Source organism: Leptinotarsa decemlineata, unplaced genomic scaffold, assembly GCF_025532065.1.
Source record: "Leptinotarsa decemlineata unplaced genomic scaffold, Ldec_3_MD MMD2_P_RNA_scaffold_5, whole genome shotgun sequence".
Taxonomy (NCBI): domain Eukaryota; kingdom Metazoa; phylum Arthropoda; class Insecta; order Coleoptera; family Chrysomelidae; genus Leptinotarsa; species Leptinotarsa decemlineata.
In genome coordinates this window covers 6,348,488-6,361,740 of record NW_027412532.1, presented here as the reverse complement: position 1 = coordinate 6,361,740, position 13,253 = coordinate 6,348,488, and the positions used below count along the sequence as shown (strand labels likewise).

Sequence of the window (13,253 nt, the reverse complement as noted above, 5' to 3'; positions counted from 1 at the left end):
ATCAACTTAACCCCGATTATCTAAGACATCACTAACATTTTGGGTCAATACAATTGAATTTGTTATGGAGGATCTGTTTGACATAAATCCATGTTGTTGCGGAGATATGATATTACGAACTGAGGAATGTACGCGATACTAGATGACAATTTCGAGAAGTTCTGCAAAGTTCGATAGGATTGAGATAGGACGATAATTCCGAATATAAGGTGGATCTCCAGACTTGAAAATGGGACAAACTCGTGATACCTTCTTTAATACAGGAAAATTATTATTTTTAACTGCAAGATTGAAAAGTGTCAGTAAGGGATAGACCAATACACCGATGCAATCTTTTACAAAAAAGGACGGTATCTTATCAGGACCAGATGTGTTATAAAACAATTTGATAAGCATAGATGCAAAGTATTTTCATCAACTGCGGGGCATGAATATATACTGTGAAAAAAATTTGCAAAACTATTTACAATTTCATCTGGAGAATCAATATTGAAGCCATCATATTTCATCCTACCTGGAATACGGGAGGTTGTATTCTTGGAATGTACGTATGACCACAATGATTCAGGATTAAATACTACAGATTCTTGTATAGAATTTAAATAAATATCATATGCAGCTTTGATTTAGTTTTTGATGGCAGGTCTAAGGCTCTTGAATTCGTAATTGTACTGCATATTCCCAGTGTTCTTGAACTTCTCGCGTAGTTTAGCTTTCTTTTTGATGTATTTCATCAGTTCCGAGTTTCATTGTCTAATATAATATAAATTGATTTGAAAACCCTGAAAAAAACAATAAAACAATTAATAAGATTAACCGAAAATAACAATTTCATTGAACAAAAACCTGAAATTACAAAGAAATAACATACAAGCAACAACCAAACAAATAAAAATTTAAATATTAATGAAGGCTGAAAATCAAAAATTATTATCAGCAAAAAATTAAAAATAAATAATAAAAGATTTCAACCCAAGTTATGTCACGAAGTTTCGATTGTTAGTATCCACAATTGTCTTCGGGTGATAACTGGACTTATTTCTCCGAGATCTGACTATTTATAGGTCACTCGGGTGCTTTCACCTATCCCCTCTTCACTTTTTCCCCTTCAATGGTTTTTAGGGAGAGATGGCCGTTTGGCGGGAATTGGTCGTTTTTCCCTTGATAAGAGGTGTCCATATGTTACGTATTTCTGCGCTAGCTTGACTAAATGCGTTGTTGGACAAAATATACGCGGCTTCTTTGAATTTTCTGCTAAACCAGTGTTCATCCTTGTGGATGATTTCAGCTTGAGCCCACTTGATGTTATGTTGATGAGTCCAAACAAGCTCTGCTATTCCGGATTTGCTGGTTTCTCCTCGCTGAGTGTGTTTCTTGTGCTCAGCAATGCGAACTTTCAATGGCCTCTTAGGCCCTTGAAATGATTCTCCGCACTCGCAGGGTAGCCGGTAAATGCAATTCTTGGAATCGCAGTCCGCGTTTGGTGACCTGGTTTTTGTAAGGCTGCTACGGATAGTGTTCCCAGATCTGAAGCAGGTCCTGATGTTGTACTTGGACTCAATCCTTCTTATCCTTTCCGATAATCCTCTGATGTAGGGAAGTGCAAGTACTGGTTGTGGCGGCTTCTCTTCCTTGTGGAGTTCTTGCTGTCTTCTAGCTGAGTCCTGTTCTACCATTGTAAGTCCGTTTGTAGGTTCTTTTTGAAATTGCAAATAATCTCGGATGTATACCATTTGGGATATTTATGTTTGAACACTTTGAAAATAGGAACATGTGAATCAATAATATTATATAAGACATCATAGAAATAATAACAGCTAAATTCACATCACCACAATTCCGAAGGAAAGACCAGTTCGTGGAAAGTATCGCATTATATAATCCAGGGTGATTGGCTCGTTTGAAATTATAATTTTTTTGGTTTTGGTTATCATTTGAGTCGAAACTAGTTTCGCTTATCAAAAAATTATTAAAATCAATAATTAAAGCTGGATGATGAGGCATATCTTCAGGAACCATTGGAGCTCCGTCTAGTGTCACCTCACGTTTCTTTTTGGAAATGATCAGGTCCAAAAGCTCATTCAAGTCATTCAAGATATTATTCTATTGCTAATATATGTACCTATTCGGTACATTAAGGTACGTTAAGGACGGCCCTTACGCACGCGTTCATAAACGTTTGGATCTGTCTTCTGTATGTCGCTGCGCACTGGCCCCAGGCAGTGCAGGCATACATGATTATCTTTTAAAGCGGTAATAGTGTTACTGCTCATAGTCAACAATATACCGCACATTCATGTCCGAGATACGGCTAGCTCTGTATTTTGACTGAGGAGAAAGAGGAGGCAGACATACTTGCGCTACGAAGCGATTTACCCTCTCATAAGAAGTTATCACTTCAAAAATCTGAAAACATGTCTTGTGTCTTTGTTAAGTCGGAAACTTCTCATACCACTCTCGTAGTTATACTGATAAATTTCAAGAGAGATTCTTTCCAATCCCCCGAGAAAAACGAAACGTAGTATCGATCAACCGAGGGGTGACTACACACATACTAAATCACTTGTCCCCGTCCATAATAGATTTCCTCGGTCGGGAATTTATATTTTCCAAGATACTCGAGAAGCAATTAGGTTCAGTTGCAAGTGCACGCGTGCGCAAAATTCAATTTACTTCACAGTGGTCATATAACACTCGTTCCTCGTATTATCGTCGTACTCGAATGCCTTTGACGCCTCCCGGGAGCACCCTATTATGGGTGCGATAATGGATTCTTTTCTTCCGCGGGGCGGTAGCTGATCTCTCCCGAGTAGGGCTGTTCGACAGGTTCAATGAATGGCTAGCTTTCAACCGATATCGGTGTGAAATGCTCTCATGACAGTTTACTCCACGAGTGTCATTGAGGTGTCATTTGATTCGAAATCCCACACAAAGTAATCCACAATTGGAGCACTACACTGAATACAGGAAAATACAGCAATTCACATTGGATTTGAATCGCTGAAGATTGAATTAATTTGGAAAAACATTCTCAGGAAGTTTATTCCGCATGAACGCCTGTCTCCGAATGAAAGAATTCTTTAACAGTGGAGGTCGAGGTGTACTGAGTTGAACCTCAAATTTTGACTTGTCCGAGCTGTCGCAAGGGGGCGGTAGCTGGTTAACGGAAAAACAGAAAACATATTTCAGATATGTTTCATTATTTGCTTCCCTAATGAATTTGTTGATCTGTTTCTTTACTATAAAACCAACATCATTCATTTCATGAAATGCGATGGTTGACCTTGGAAAAAGTGGCTGTATTTACATTTTTCTTCACTAAAATGGTACTTTTCAACATATGCTCCAGATATGCTTCAGATTTTCGCGCCAATAAGCCAAAATCAAATCCTCTGTGATAGTTTAGCATTTCTTCAAATCGATGTTAGTCCAAATTTCGTTACTATGGTAATGATCAACTGCATCCATCAAAACCATGACCAGCAGTACAAATACAGGCTAATTTACCTAAAGTACCTGAAATACTTGAGTTGAGACGCTCTGACCGTATAAAGAGGCAGACGACAGGACGACAAGTTCAGTTTGAGGAGTGCCTAGAAGATGACAGTATGACCAGCTATCGAAAGCGCTCGCAAATAATTAATAGAAGATATAAAGCTTCAAATCCTTTTTGTAAAAAAAAATAATATTGAAATATATATATATATATATATATATATATATATATATATATATATATATATACAGAGATATAGATATTATTGAGTGTGTATGATATAAATCAAAAGGAGGAAATTCGTGGACATGACACTCAAGAAATATGGAGGCAAACCGCGGACACGTGTTTCTGGCGATTGGCCTCATCAGCGCGGTGCAGCCAATTGCAGAAGTGGACACCGTGCATATGTGATGTTTTCTTTTTTTTCATTTTTGGTAACCAGTTGTTGTCCACCTTTGCAATTGGCTGCACCGCGATGATGAGGCCAATAGCCAGAAACACGTGTCCGCGGTTTGCCTCCATATTTCTTGAGTGTCATGTCCACGAATTTCCTCCTTTTGATTTATATCATACACACTCAATAATATCTCTGTATCTATATCCTGGACCCGGAAGTCACGCAGGTAGCTATAGCTGCCTACGTGGTGATGTTAGATGATGCCTGGGAATGCTGGGTCTTCTAATTGAAACCACAAATGTGCGGTTGGCTCCTGTTGGTGACACCGTGCATATGTGATGTTTTTTTTTTCATTTTTGGTAATCAGTTGTTGTCTACCTTTGCAATTGGCTGCACCGCGCTGATGAGGCCAATAGCCAGAAACACGTGTCCGCGGTTTGCCTCCATATTTCTTGAGTGTCATGTCCACGAATTTCCTCCTTTTGATTTATATATATATATATATATATATATATATATATATATATATATATATATATATACATATATATTACAATGTAGGTTTTCACGGATGGTAGAATATGATGTATTGTTTTTTCGGGTGTTCATCCGTTGTGTACTATTCGATAGTCGACGTTTCGCCATCATCTCAGATGGCATTATCAAGACGAGTTACTGCTTCGCTTCTCGTTACACCTCTCGAAGCGAAGCAGTAACTCGTCTTGATAATGCCATCTGAGATGATGGCGAAACGTCGACTATCGAATAGTACACAACGGATGAACACCCGGAAAAACAACACATCATATATATATATATATATATATATATATATATATATATATATATATATATATATATATATATATGTCAATTCAATTGGGAATGGCACAAGTTTGAAATAAATTAGCACATCTGTAGGTATAATAGAGATTCGTGGTATCAATATATTTTCATCTAAGCATTTGTCATTTGAAATGCTGGCTTCGACAAAGTTTTTTATTAATTTTTTGATTACTAATCGGGTGCTGTTGCACAGCCGTGGTGGATTCAGATTATGGAGCGATCCAATCTTCAGCTGTTAATTATGCTGTGGCATACCTGGCAAATCCAATGAGTTCAAAACTTCTGTGGCATAATCCACAGCTTCGGTGGTATCGCAAACTGTATCTACGCTCAATGGATGAGCAATACAGTGGCCATAAACTCTGTAGGGAATGATAAAAGGTTAATTGTGTGTGTGAGAGAAAGAGGAGACCGGCTTCGTTCTCATCCTTTCTCTGTTCTGAGTTTGGAGTGCAACACCCTTATCACTCAAAGGTATGAACCTATTCTCAGACCTACCACACATACATATAAAATTCCATGGAAATCGGTTGAACTGTGACACGAGAATTTTATATATTAGATAGAACAGAATTCACCGATGGCATTCGCCATTTTAACAACTTCCGACATCTGCTTTTTTGAAAAGAACGTCCATGAAATCATGTCTAAGTCAGTGCAAATCAAGTATGATGTCGTGTATGATATCCTTTTACAGACCGACCTTCCTCGCATTGTTGTTTTTTCCAAATAATTCGCATTGTGATATGGAAATAAATATCTATTTCATCGGCCGCACATTACATAAAAATAACCGAGAAGTGCGAATCCGAAGACAATCTGAAACATGGAACAACCAATATTTTATTTCTCATTGGAAAACTTCGAAAATAAAGATTTCGCTCTATCCAGAAAAACTTCTCCTCGAATTTATGCTCCATGGATTTCTTATATACCGCTAGGTGGAAAGTTGAGCAGTTAAAGAAGTATCTAATCGCAAAGAAGTTGTTCGAAAACAAGTTTGGCGTGAATCTTTACAGTTTATGCTGACCGGAAACTTCAATAATAAATTGGATGACCGCTTTTTCTGCGAATTTGTCAGGCTGGTTGAAATGTAGGGTTGTTATTTTAGTCTTTCATTTTCATCCTATAAATATTTTGCGAATCCGAACACTTTCATATCTTGTATGGCAATATTAAGACTTTTCAAGACAGCAATGGAAAAATTTAATCCAACAGCAACAAATGAATCAGTTAACAAAAGAGCCGATAACTGTTTCGGATACATATTAAACTTCAGAAATCACCTTACGGTTTTCTGAGAAACTTTTTTTTCGAAGATACAGAACAAAATAAATTTTTCGAAATTGGCACCATAGGAGTCAGAGTTCAAAAAGGTCCTTCCGCGTTACCCCACCACCTAGCTACAAAGTAATTTTACTAAGTTTCAATTATATTCATTCAGTGTATTGTACTGGAGTTGTAAAGCCTTTCCTCAGCTACACCGGGCCTATACAATAAAACGCGTATTTCCTTGTTCAAAATTTGCTTTATTCATCAACGAGTAAAATTTGCGGTTTTTTGTTACCTTCTTTATTTGTTAAAATTGTAATTGTCCAACGGTATATTTTACCGATGCTTTGTTTCCCATAACTTTCATCAATAAAGGATTCGCAAATCATTATAATACTGTCTTCTTTCTCAATACCCACTCCTGTCTGCCCTATTTAAAAGCTGGTAGGGTATTCGAGAAGGTAATATATAGATACAATATACAGATTTTTGGGGCGAATTAAGATTTCATCAGTAGTCACTTTTTTCTGTTGATGACTCGTTTCTTCATTTGTATAGAAAATGGATTATGGAGAATTGTTCTTCAGAAAACTTCAAGAATCGCTCTTTCCTCGTCTCCCACGCTGAGTTTGGAGACTTAAAAACGTTCGTCTAGCTGACACAAAACAAAAATGGTTCCTAAAACACAAGCTGCATTTTCCCGTTGAATCGCGAGACTAATCGATTAAAATGGAAAGGATATCACTCTAGTATACGTGGAATCCCTGTTATCCTTCCACCTAACTCTATAAAGAACTCAAATATCCTAAAAACTTCAAAGATTTTAATAGCAACTGGAAAAGAACTATTGGCGAAGTTTTCCATCATCAGATTCTTCGAAAAGAAACATTCCAAATTTTTCTGCCAAAACGGAATAGATCTTGAACTCACGACCTTCATAAGAGTATCGACTAACCCTACCGATGCAGGGTCACTTACTTCGAACTACTTCTTGATTGGTTCTTCCAGTGGTGATGGCGACTTAGTACCATTGAATCCAAGTGAAGACAATCTGAGGTGAGAATTGAAAATATCTCGCATATTTTCCGACAGCCATCTTGGTTCAATCAAGTTGGAGCCTGCCCCCTTACTCTTTCTACTGGTGTTTGTTAGAAGGACAAACGTGTCGTAACTGATCATGGTATGGTGCTTGCCAGTCGATTTCCCTACAGAGATCCTCATTTTTCTGGCCGGAGAAGATAACATTCTTTCCATGGTTATTGCCTGAGTTTTTTTCGGGTTCACTCGGATCTTCCATACGAGGTACCAGTCAGCGCTCGAGGTCGTCCAATGCACGTTGCATGTAGACGAAGTCGAGTTTCCGACCCATGGAAGATGAGAGCCATGTCATCGGCGTATAGAGACATCTTTACATTCTCTGACCTCGGAAGGTCGCTGGTGTAAAGGGAGTACAGCGTGGGAGAGAGCACGGCCCCCTGTGGCACCCCAGCGAGGATATCTCTGTTGACTGACAGAGAACCCTCTACTCCAACCTGAAATGTTCTGTCTTTCAGGAAAGACCGGATCAGGTCCCGAAGCAGGTAGAACGCGATTAGTTTTTGCAGAAGGCCTTCGTGCCATACACCGTCAAACGTCTTCGAGATGTCTAATAAGACGACATGGACTTTTAAATTTTGATTCAGTTCCGCGATGGTATTTTCGATCAGTCTCAGACTCAGTGGAGTGTCCCTTCTGAAGCCGTAATGTTCGTCAGGCAGAACATTTCGGTCCTCGACTTCTTCGTTGAGTCTTTGCAGAACGACTCTTTCAGCCAGCTTAGCCGCCGACGAGAGCAGATAGTTCTGTGGGAACAACAGGTTCTGACCCTGTTTTGGGATCATCATAGAGATCCCATACTTTCACCTTCTGCGGAAGTATCTGAGGGCCAACAAGCTATTTATAATTTGAAGTAAACTTTCGACGCGATGTCATCGCATGTCATCAGATTCTTTCTGGAATCGCTGGACCAAAGAGTATCTACCTACCTATCAAGGCGAAGTAAATGGACAAATGATTATAAACCAATATCATCAAATGATATCGTCATATGGGTTGATGATCAAGCGCCTAGACATAATTGGAAGTTGGGCAGAATAACCGGCATATAACCTGGACCTGACAAAAGAATCCGAGTAGTGGATGTTAAGACGCCAACTTTGGAATTCAAGCGATCTGTAATGAAGATATGTGAATTGGAGCTAGAAAACAACTGAATACTCTAACGGGTAGAAGTGTCGAGAATTTTTTACTCAACATTCATCATTCTGTATGTTTATTTGTGTTCAATTGTTGTCAGTTAAGGATTGGGAAAACGTAAAAACGTCGGTAAAACCTTGAATAAACGTTCTAGATTATTCAACCCTATTCTCTTGTTAACGATTTGTGGTAATCGACCACCAAAATCTGACAGTGCATTTCTGGATACCGTCGTATCTTATCCAACGATTTTATCATAAGGACCATTCGAAATATATTCCGGATTAGCGGGAAACTCGCTGCATCATTAGCAACTGTGCTACCTAGAGCAGATAACCTTTCTGGTGACCCATAAATACGCCGGTACATCGGCGAGCGGATATCCGAAACAGGAGTAATTTAATGCAGTTTGGAATTCTAGTAGACCACGAGAATGTTTATTTCGGAAAAATCGAACCGGAAGCACAACAACAAACACAACAACAACAACAAAATTACGTTCCTCAGTTGAAGAGTGGGTGAGCTATATTCGCTGTCATTTTTGGAACTGTTGTTCATGTTAAGTGAGTTTCCATTATTTCGCTACTCATGTCGATAGAATGGGAAATGTTCCTCAATTTGGGTTATTACAGCAAATGCAAGTTTGAACAAAATAAAGTTGAGTTTAATTCATGAGTTTTTCAAATTCACTTCGAAAAGTATTCAAATTGATGTTTCAAATGTTGGGTTTTAATTTTCAAAGGGATTTGTTTCTAATTCACATATTGGCAACAGCGTCTATATCAAGTTGAAATAATTTATACGTATTTATTCTACTTTAAAAAAGGAAAATTATCTTTATAAATCAACAATTAAGGCAAAATATAAATTATAATTCAATATCACCTTCACACAAAAATGTCATATGTCACAGAATGTCTCGGAACTCGGAACATGAGTAAACAGAACAGCACGCCTATGAAATATGTCATCTTTATTTCTCTCATACAGGTAACAGATTCATTGTCCTTTATTAGCTATAACCGATGTTGCCAAATGGTGAAATAGAAACGAACCCCTTTAAATGTTGAATGCATCATTTCATTCCTCTTTTTTAAGTATTTAAACATTTTTTTAAAGAAAAAGGTTGAAATGATAAGTTTAGAATGCGTTGTTTTAGAGCTCTTTTATGAAAACTACTTGATTTTCGTCAAGACGAACATTCCCCATTGGCAATTTTACGTAGATGCATGTATTCATTTTCATATCAGAGAGAAACGATTTATTTGAAAGTGGTTGACAATGTTACAAGGAGAATTTTACTGGTTTGGATTGCCATTGTCTGATATGATATAATTTGATTTGAAATCTCTGAAAGAACAAATAATATTGAAAAATGTTATGAGTAGCTGAAAATAACAATTATATCCAAATCTTTTTTGACTTCTTTGCTCCACAAGAGTATGAGGATTTGTTATGCCCAAGTATTATAAGAATCGTAGCGGTTGTAGCGGTGAAAAAGTGCTTCGGAAATATTTTCATAGAAACAAGAAATTTTACAATATCAGTTATTATATTTCATCATATCCGAAAGAAAAAGTTGGATTGCCTGTTCCCTACTCATGTATGTGTTGTTGTCAATACTTGCCGAATTTATTCAAGTAGGTAATGGACTGTTACCAGCTAAATTTGTCAAGCTGTACATATCGAGTGTACTATTGAACATAAGGAATATGAAGCAGAACCGTCCGAAAATAAAGATAAACCTATATCAGTTAAATGATTATTATTGTTCAATAGCCTCAAAATTAACCAACGATATCATTCCAACAGTTGACACTTCAAAATTTGGGTAAGATGAATTTCTTGTATTTATATAATAAAAAACAAAAATTCTGCTGGTGAAGACAACTTATCAGTAAAAATGTTTCTACAATTGCCTGATGAAGTTCTTCAAGCTTTAGTAATAGCTATAAACTCGTCGATTACTACTGGTGTCTAGTTTGAAATCAGCAAAAATGATACCGCTTTACAAAGGAGGTGCCATTGATAAGCCCAGCAATTTCAGACCGATATCAATTTTATCAACATTATCAAAAATCATTGAAAAACTAGTCAAGAGTAGGAAAATGGGGTTTCTTGGAAAAACATAAAATTAGCCTTCTGACACAAAAAACACGAATAACGCCATCTTTCATTTCCTCAAAAACGTCTACACGACCCTAAATGATAAAGAAGTGGCGGCGGCAGTATTTTGGGACCTTTCTAAGGCATTTGATTGCTTGGAACATAAAATCCTGCTGAAAAACTCTTCCATTATTGAATCCGGGGAATAGTCTTAGAATGGTTCAGATCTTATATTACTGGTAGAAGTGAAAAATAACATTGAGCAACAACACTTCTGATAGTGGAAAATTTGTACGCGGAGTTCCTCAGGGGTCAGTCCTAGGTCCAATGTTATTTTTACTTTATATTAACGATATGGCAAAACTTGATATATCTGGAGCATTTATCTTGTTTGCGGATGACACTACGGTACTTTGGCGTAATAAAGATGGGTATTTTAACTAGGTCTATCCACTCAGATTCAGAAATGTTTCTAAAACAAATCTGATAATATTCAAATAGGACTTAGAAAAAGTAATATTAGGTGAACACATGATTGAAAGTAAGCCTGTAACTTTCTTGGTATATTCATTGACAGTAATTTAAAATTTGATACGCAAATTACTGCTTTAAAAAAGAAATTGTCTTCTGATTGCTTTAAATGTCATATCTAGTGAATTCGGATTTGCAGCAGCAATAAATGGAGATCTACGGTATGGAATTCCTTTTTGGGACTCAGGCAGGAATAATATTCAAATTGAAAATGCGAGTCTGTTTCACTTTAGAGAATGTTTGCTCACTTCACAAACAAAAAGGAAAGTTTGAAAGCCATACAGAAAGGTCTACGCATAACGATAAAAACTTACCCTTCCACTGCCCACATCATCTTTGACCAGGCTGTCTCAAATCTATAGAAGTAGACAAATATATAACTACCAAAACATATTACATCAATTAATGAACTTGAAAAATTTAGAAAATCAGTACAGAACTTTGTTTTGGGAAAGTGCTTCTACAGTTTGGGAGAGTATTTTGCATACAAATTCTAGTCATTTGGTATATCACGATGTGTATTACGATTCATGTCAAGTAATTTTTCAAAAGTGTGTTGTTTTAGCGATAACATATCTGTTAATTTTTTCTCTCATATTTTTTGATATTTTTTTGGTCCACAATTTTCAGTCTTCACTGTATTTTTGTGAATAATATATAGTATTTAAAAAACATTTTATATATTTTTAACATTTCATGTATTTATAAACAGGACACCCTTTGTCGACAAAATGTATTACGTTTTAAACAATAAAGATCTATCTATCTAATACATGAAAATATTTTTGAAAGAAATCCATGCGAAAATAAATATTATACATATTATTCGAACAATATAAATAATCATGTTTCTGATTTCAAACAATATAAACACTTTCTCAAAATTAGAGCTGTTTTAGGAGACTTCCGACTTGCGACTTATGATTCATGAATTAAGTACGCCACTGGGTTTTCTCGACTTCTATTCGTTAAAGGATTCACCCCTATTCCCACGGAATGAAAGGAACATATTTAACAAAAATGCACGAACAGGAAATACATCTTTATTATTATTATACAATTAACATAAACCTTATAAAATAAGTTGTTTTAAAGGTTTGCAATGGAAGGAATTCGGTGTAGATGGGTACATTACGAATACCAGTTACAATTAACTATGATTAAATTTCAAATATTTACAGGAAACCTATACCCTCCAGCTTTTATTTTGAATTTTCACAGGACTATCAAATCTCAAATGTAAATCTACGATTTTGTGAATAAAATCATATTCCAAATGTTAAAATTGAGGTTTTTATAACTGTTGCGAGTGTAGATAAAAAATGGAAATGTAGTAATTTTAGTAAGTGTCAAGATCTTGATGAACGAATAATCTCTGAGTACGTTTATAAAAAATCAAGTTCAACTGAAAACTCAATGTTGTCACAATTTTGAACATACTCAATTAAGCGATAATTTTTCGTCTTTAAACCACAAACATATCTTTTAATGATTTCGTTTCATCACCCGTTCAATACCCTCTATCAAAATAATTTCACTAATGACGACATAATTCACACAAGTGTCTCAATATTCCCCTCATCAATTCCATATCAGTCAATCACAGCACTACTTGTTACAATCTTCCATTCATATACAAGAAAAGTAGTCGAAGTCTGATTTCTATTGTTACCGCTTCAAAATGCAGGTGATCACTAGCAACTCCAGAAGAATATTATAGATGGTTAGTTTTGATGCCCCTGTAACAAATAAAGGATATATGATACACATTTCTCTTCGAAATGGAAAACAAATCACATATATTTCTTTAGGTGGATTTTTATTCAAAAAAATTCAAGAGAACCCGATATGGCTTCGCAAACAAAGATCAACAGGCGATCTTCTGTCAAATATGGAAAATAATCATGAAATAATTCAAATTCATTAAAGCGAATACATGAATTGAAAAATGTTTCAACCTCAGTTTCAATATTCTAAAACAAAAACACTCAGTATTCAGAATTCCATCTTTTAATATTCCAAGTTCATAGACATCAAAACTGATATGATCACAGAATATAAAAATATAAAACAATCTCCAAAACTTTGCATACTGAGCATTTTACCGTACAGTGACCGAATTGAAGTTGCAATGTCAGTAATGACGCTGCACCTTCCAAAACCTTCGCGGAGGCCGCCGTGAGACACCCCAAGGTTGCCATCATAGATGAGACTAAACCGTACGGTAAGGTTACCGCAGAACTGAAGAGTCTCACCAAAAATTAACTGCTGGAGGAGCTAGACAAGATCATCTTCTCCGCAGCAACAGCAAACCGCAAACGTTCAAGTCGTGGACATACTCCGGTGAAATCATCAGAATGGTCTGCG

At 36.4% G+C, this 13,253-nt stretch overlaps 1 protein-coding gene across 2 annotated transcripts in view; it reads right to left on the bottom strand.

Annotated features, from left to right (window-relative positions):
* Positions 1–11,915: 11,915 nt before the first annotated feature.
* Positions 11,916–13,253, bottom strand: part of LOC111508779 (uncharacterized) — a 73,357-nt gene continuing 72,019 nt past the window's right edge. For both annotated transcript variants that reach the window (XM_074169365.1, XM_074169364.1), the window contains exon 7: positions 11,916–12,625. In XM_074169365.1, the coding sequence (XP_074025466.1) occupies positions 12,555–12,625 (71 nt within the window). In that variant the 3' untranslated portion in view covers positions 11,916–12,554. The remainder of the gene's footprint in view (positions 12,626–13,253) is intronic.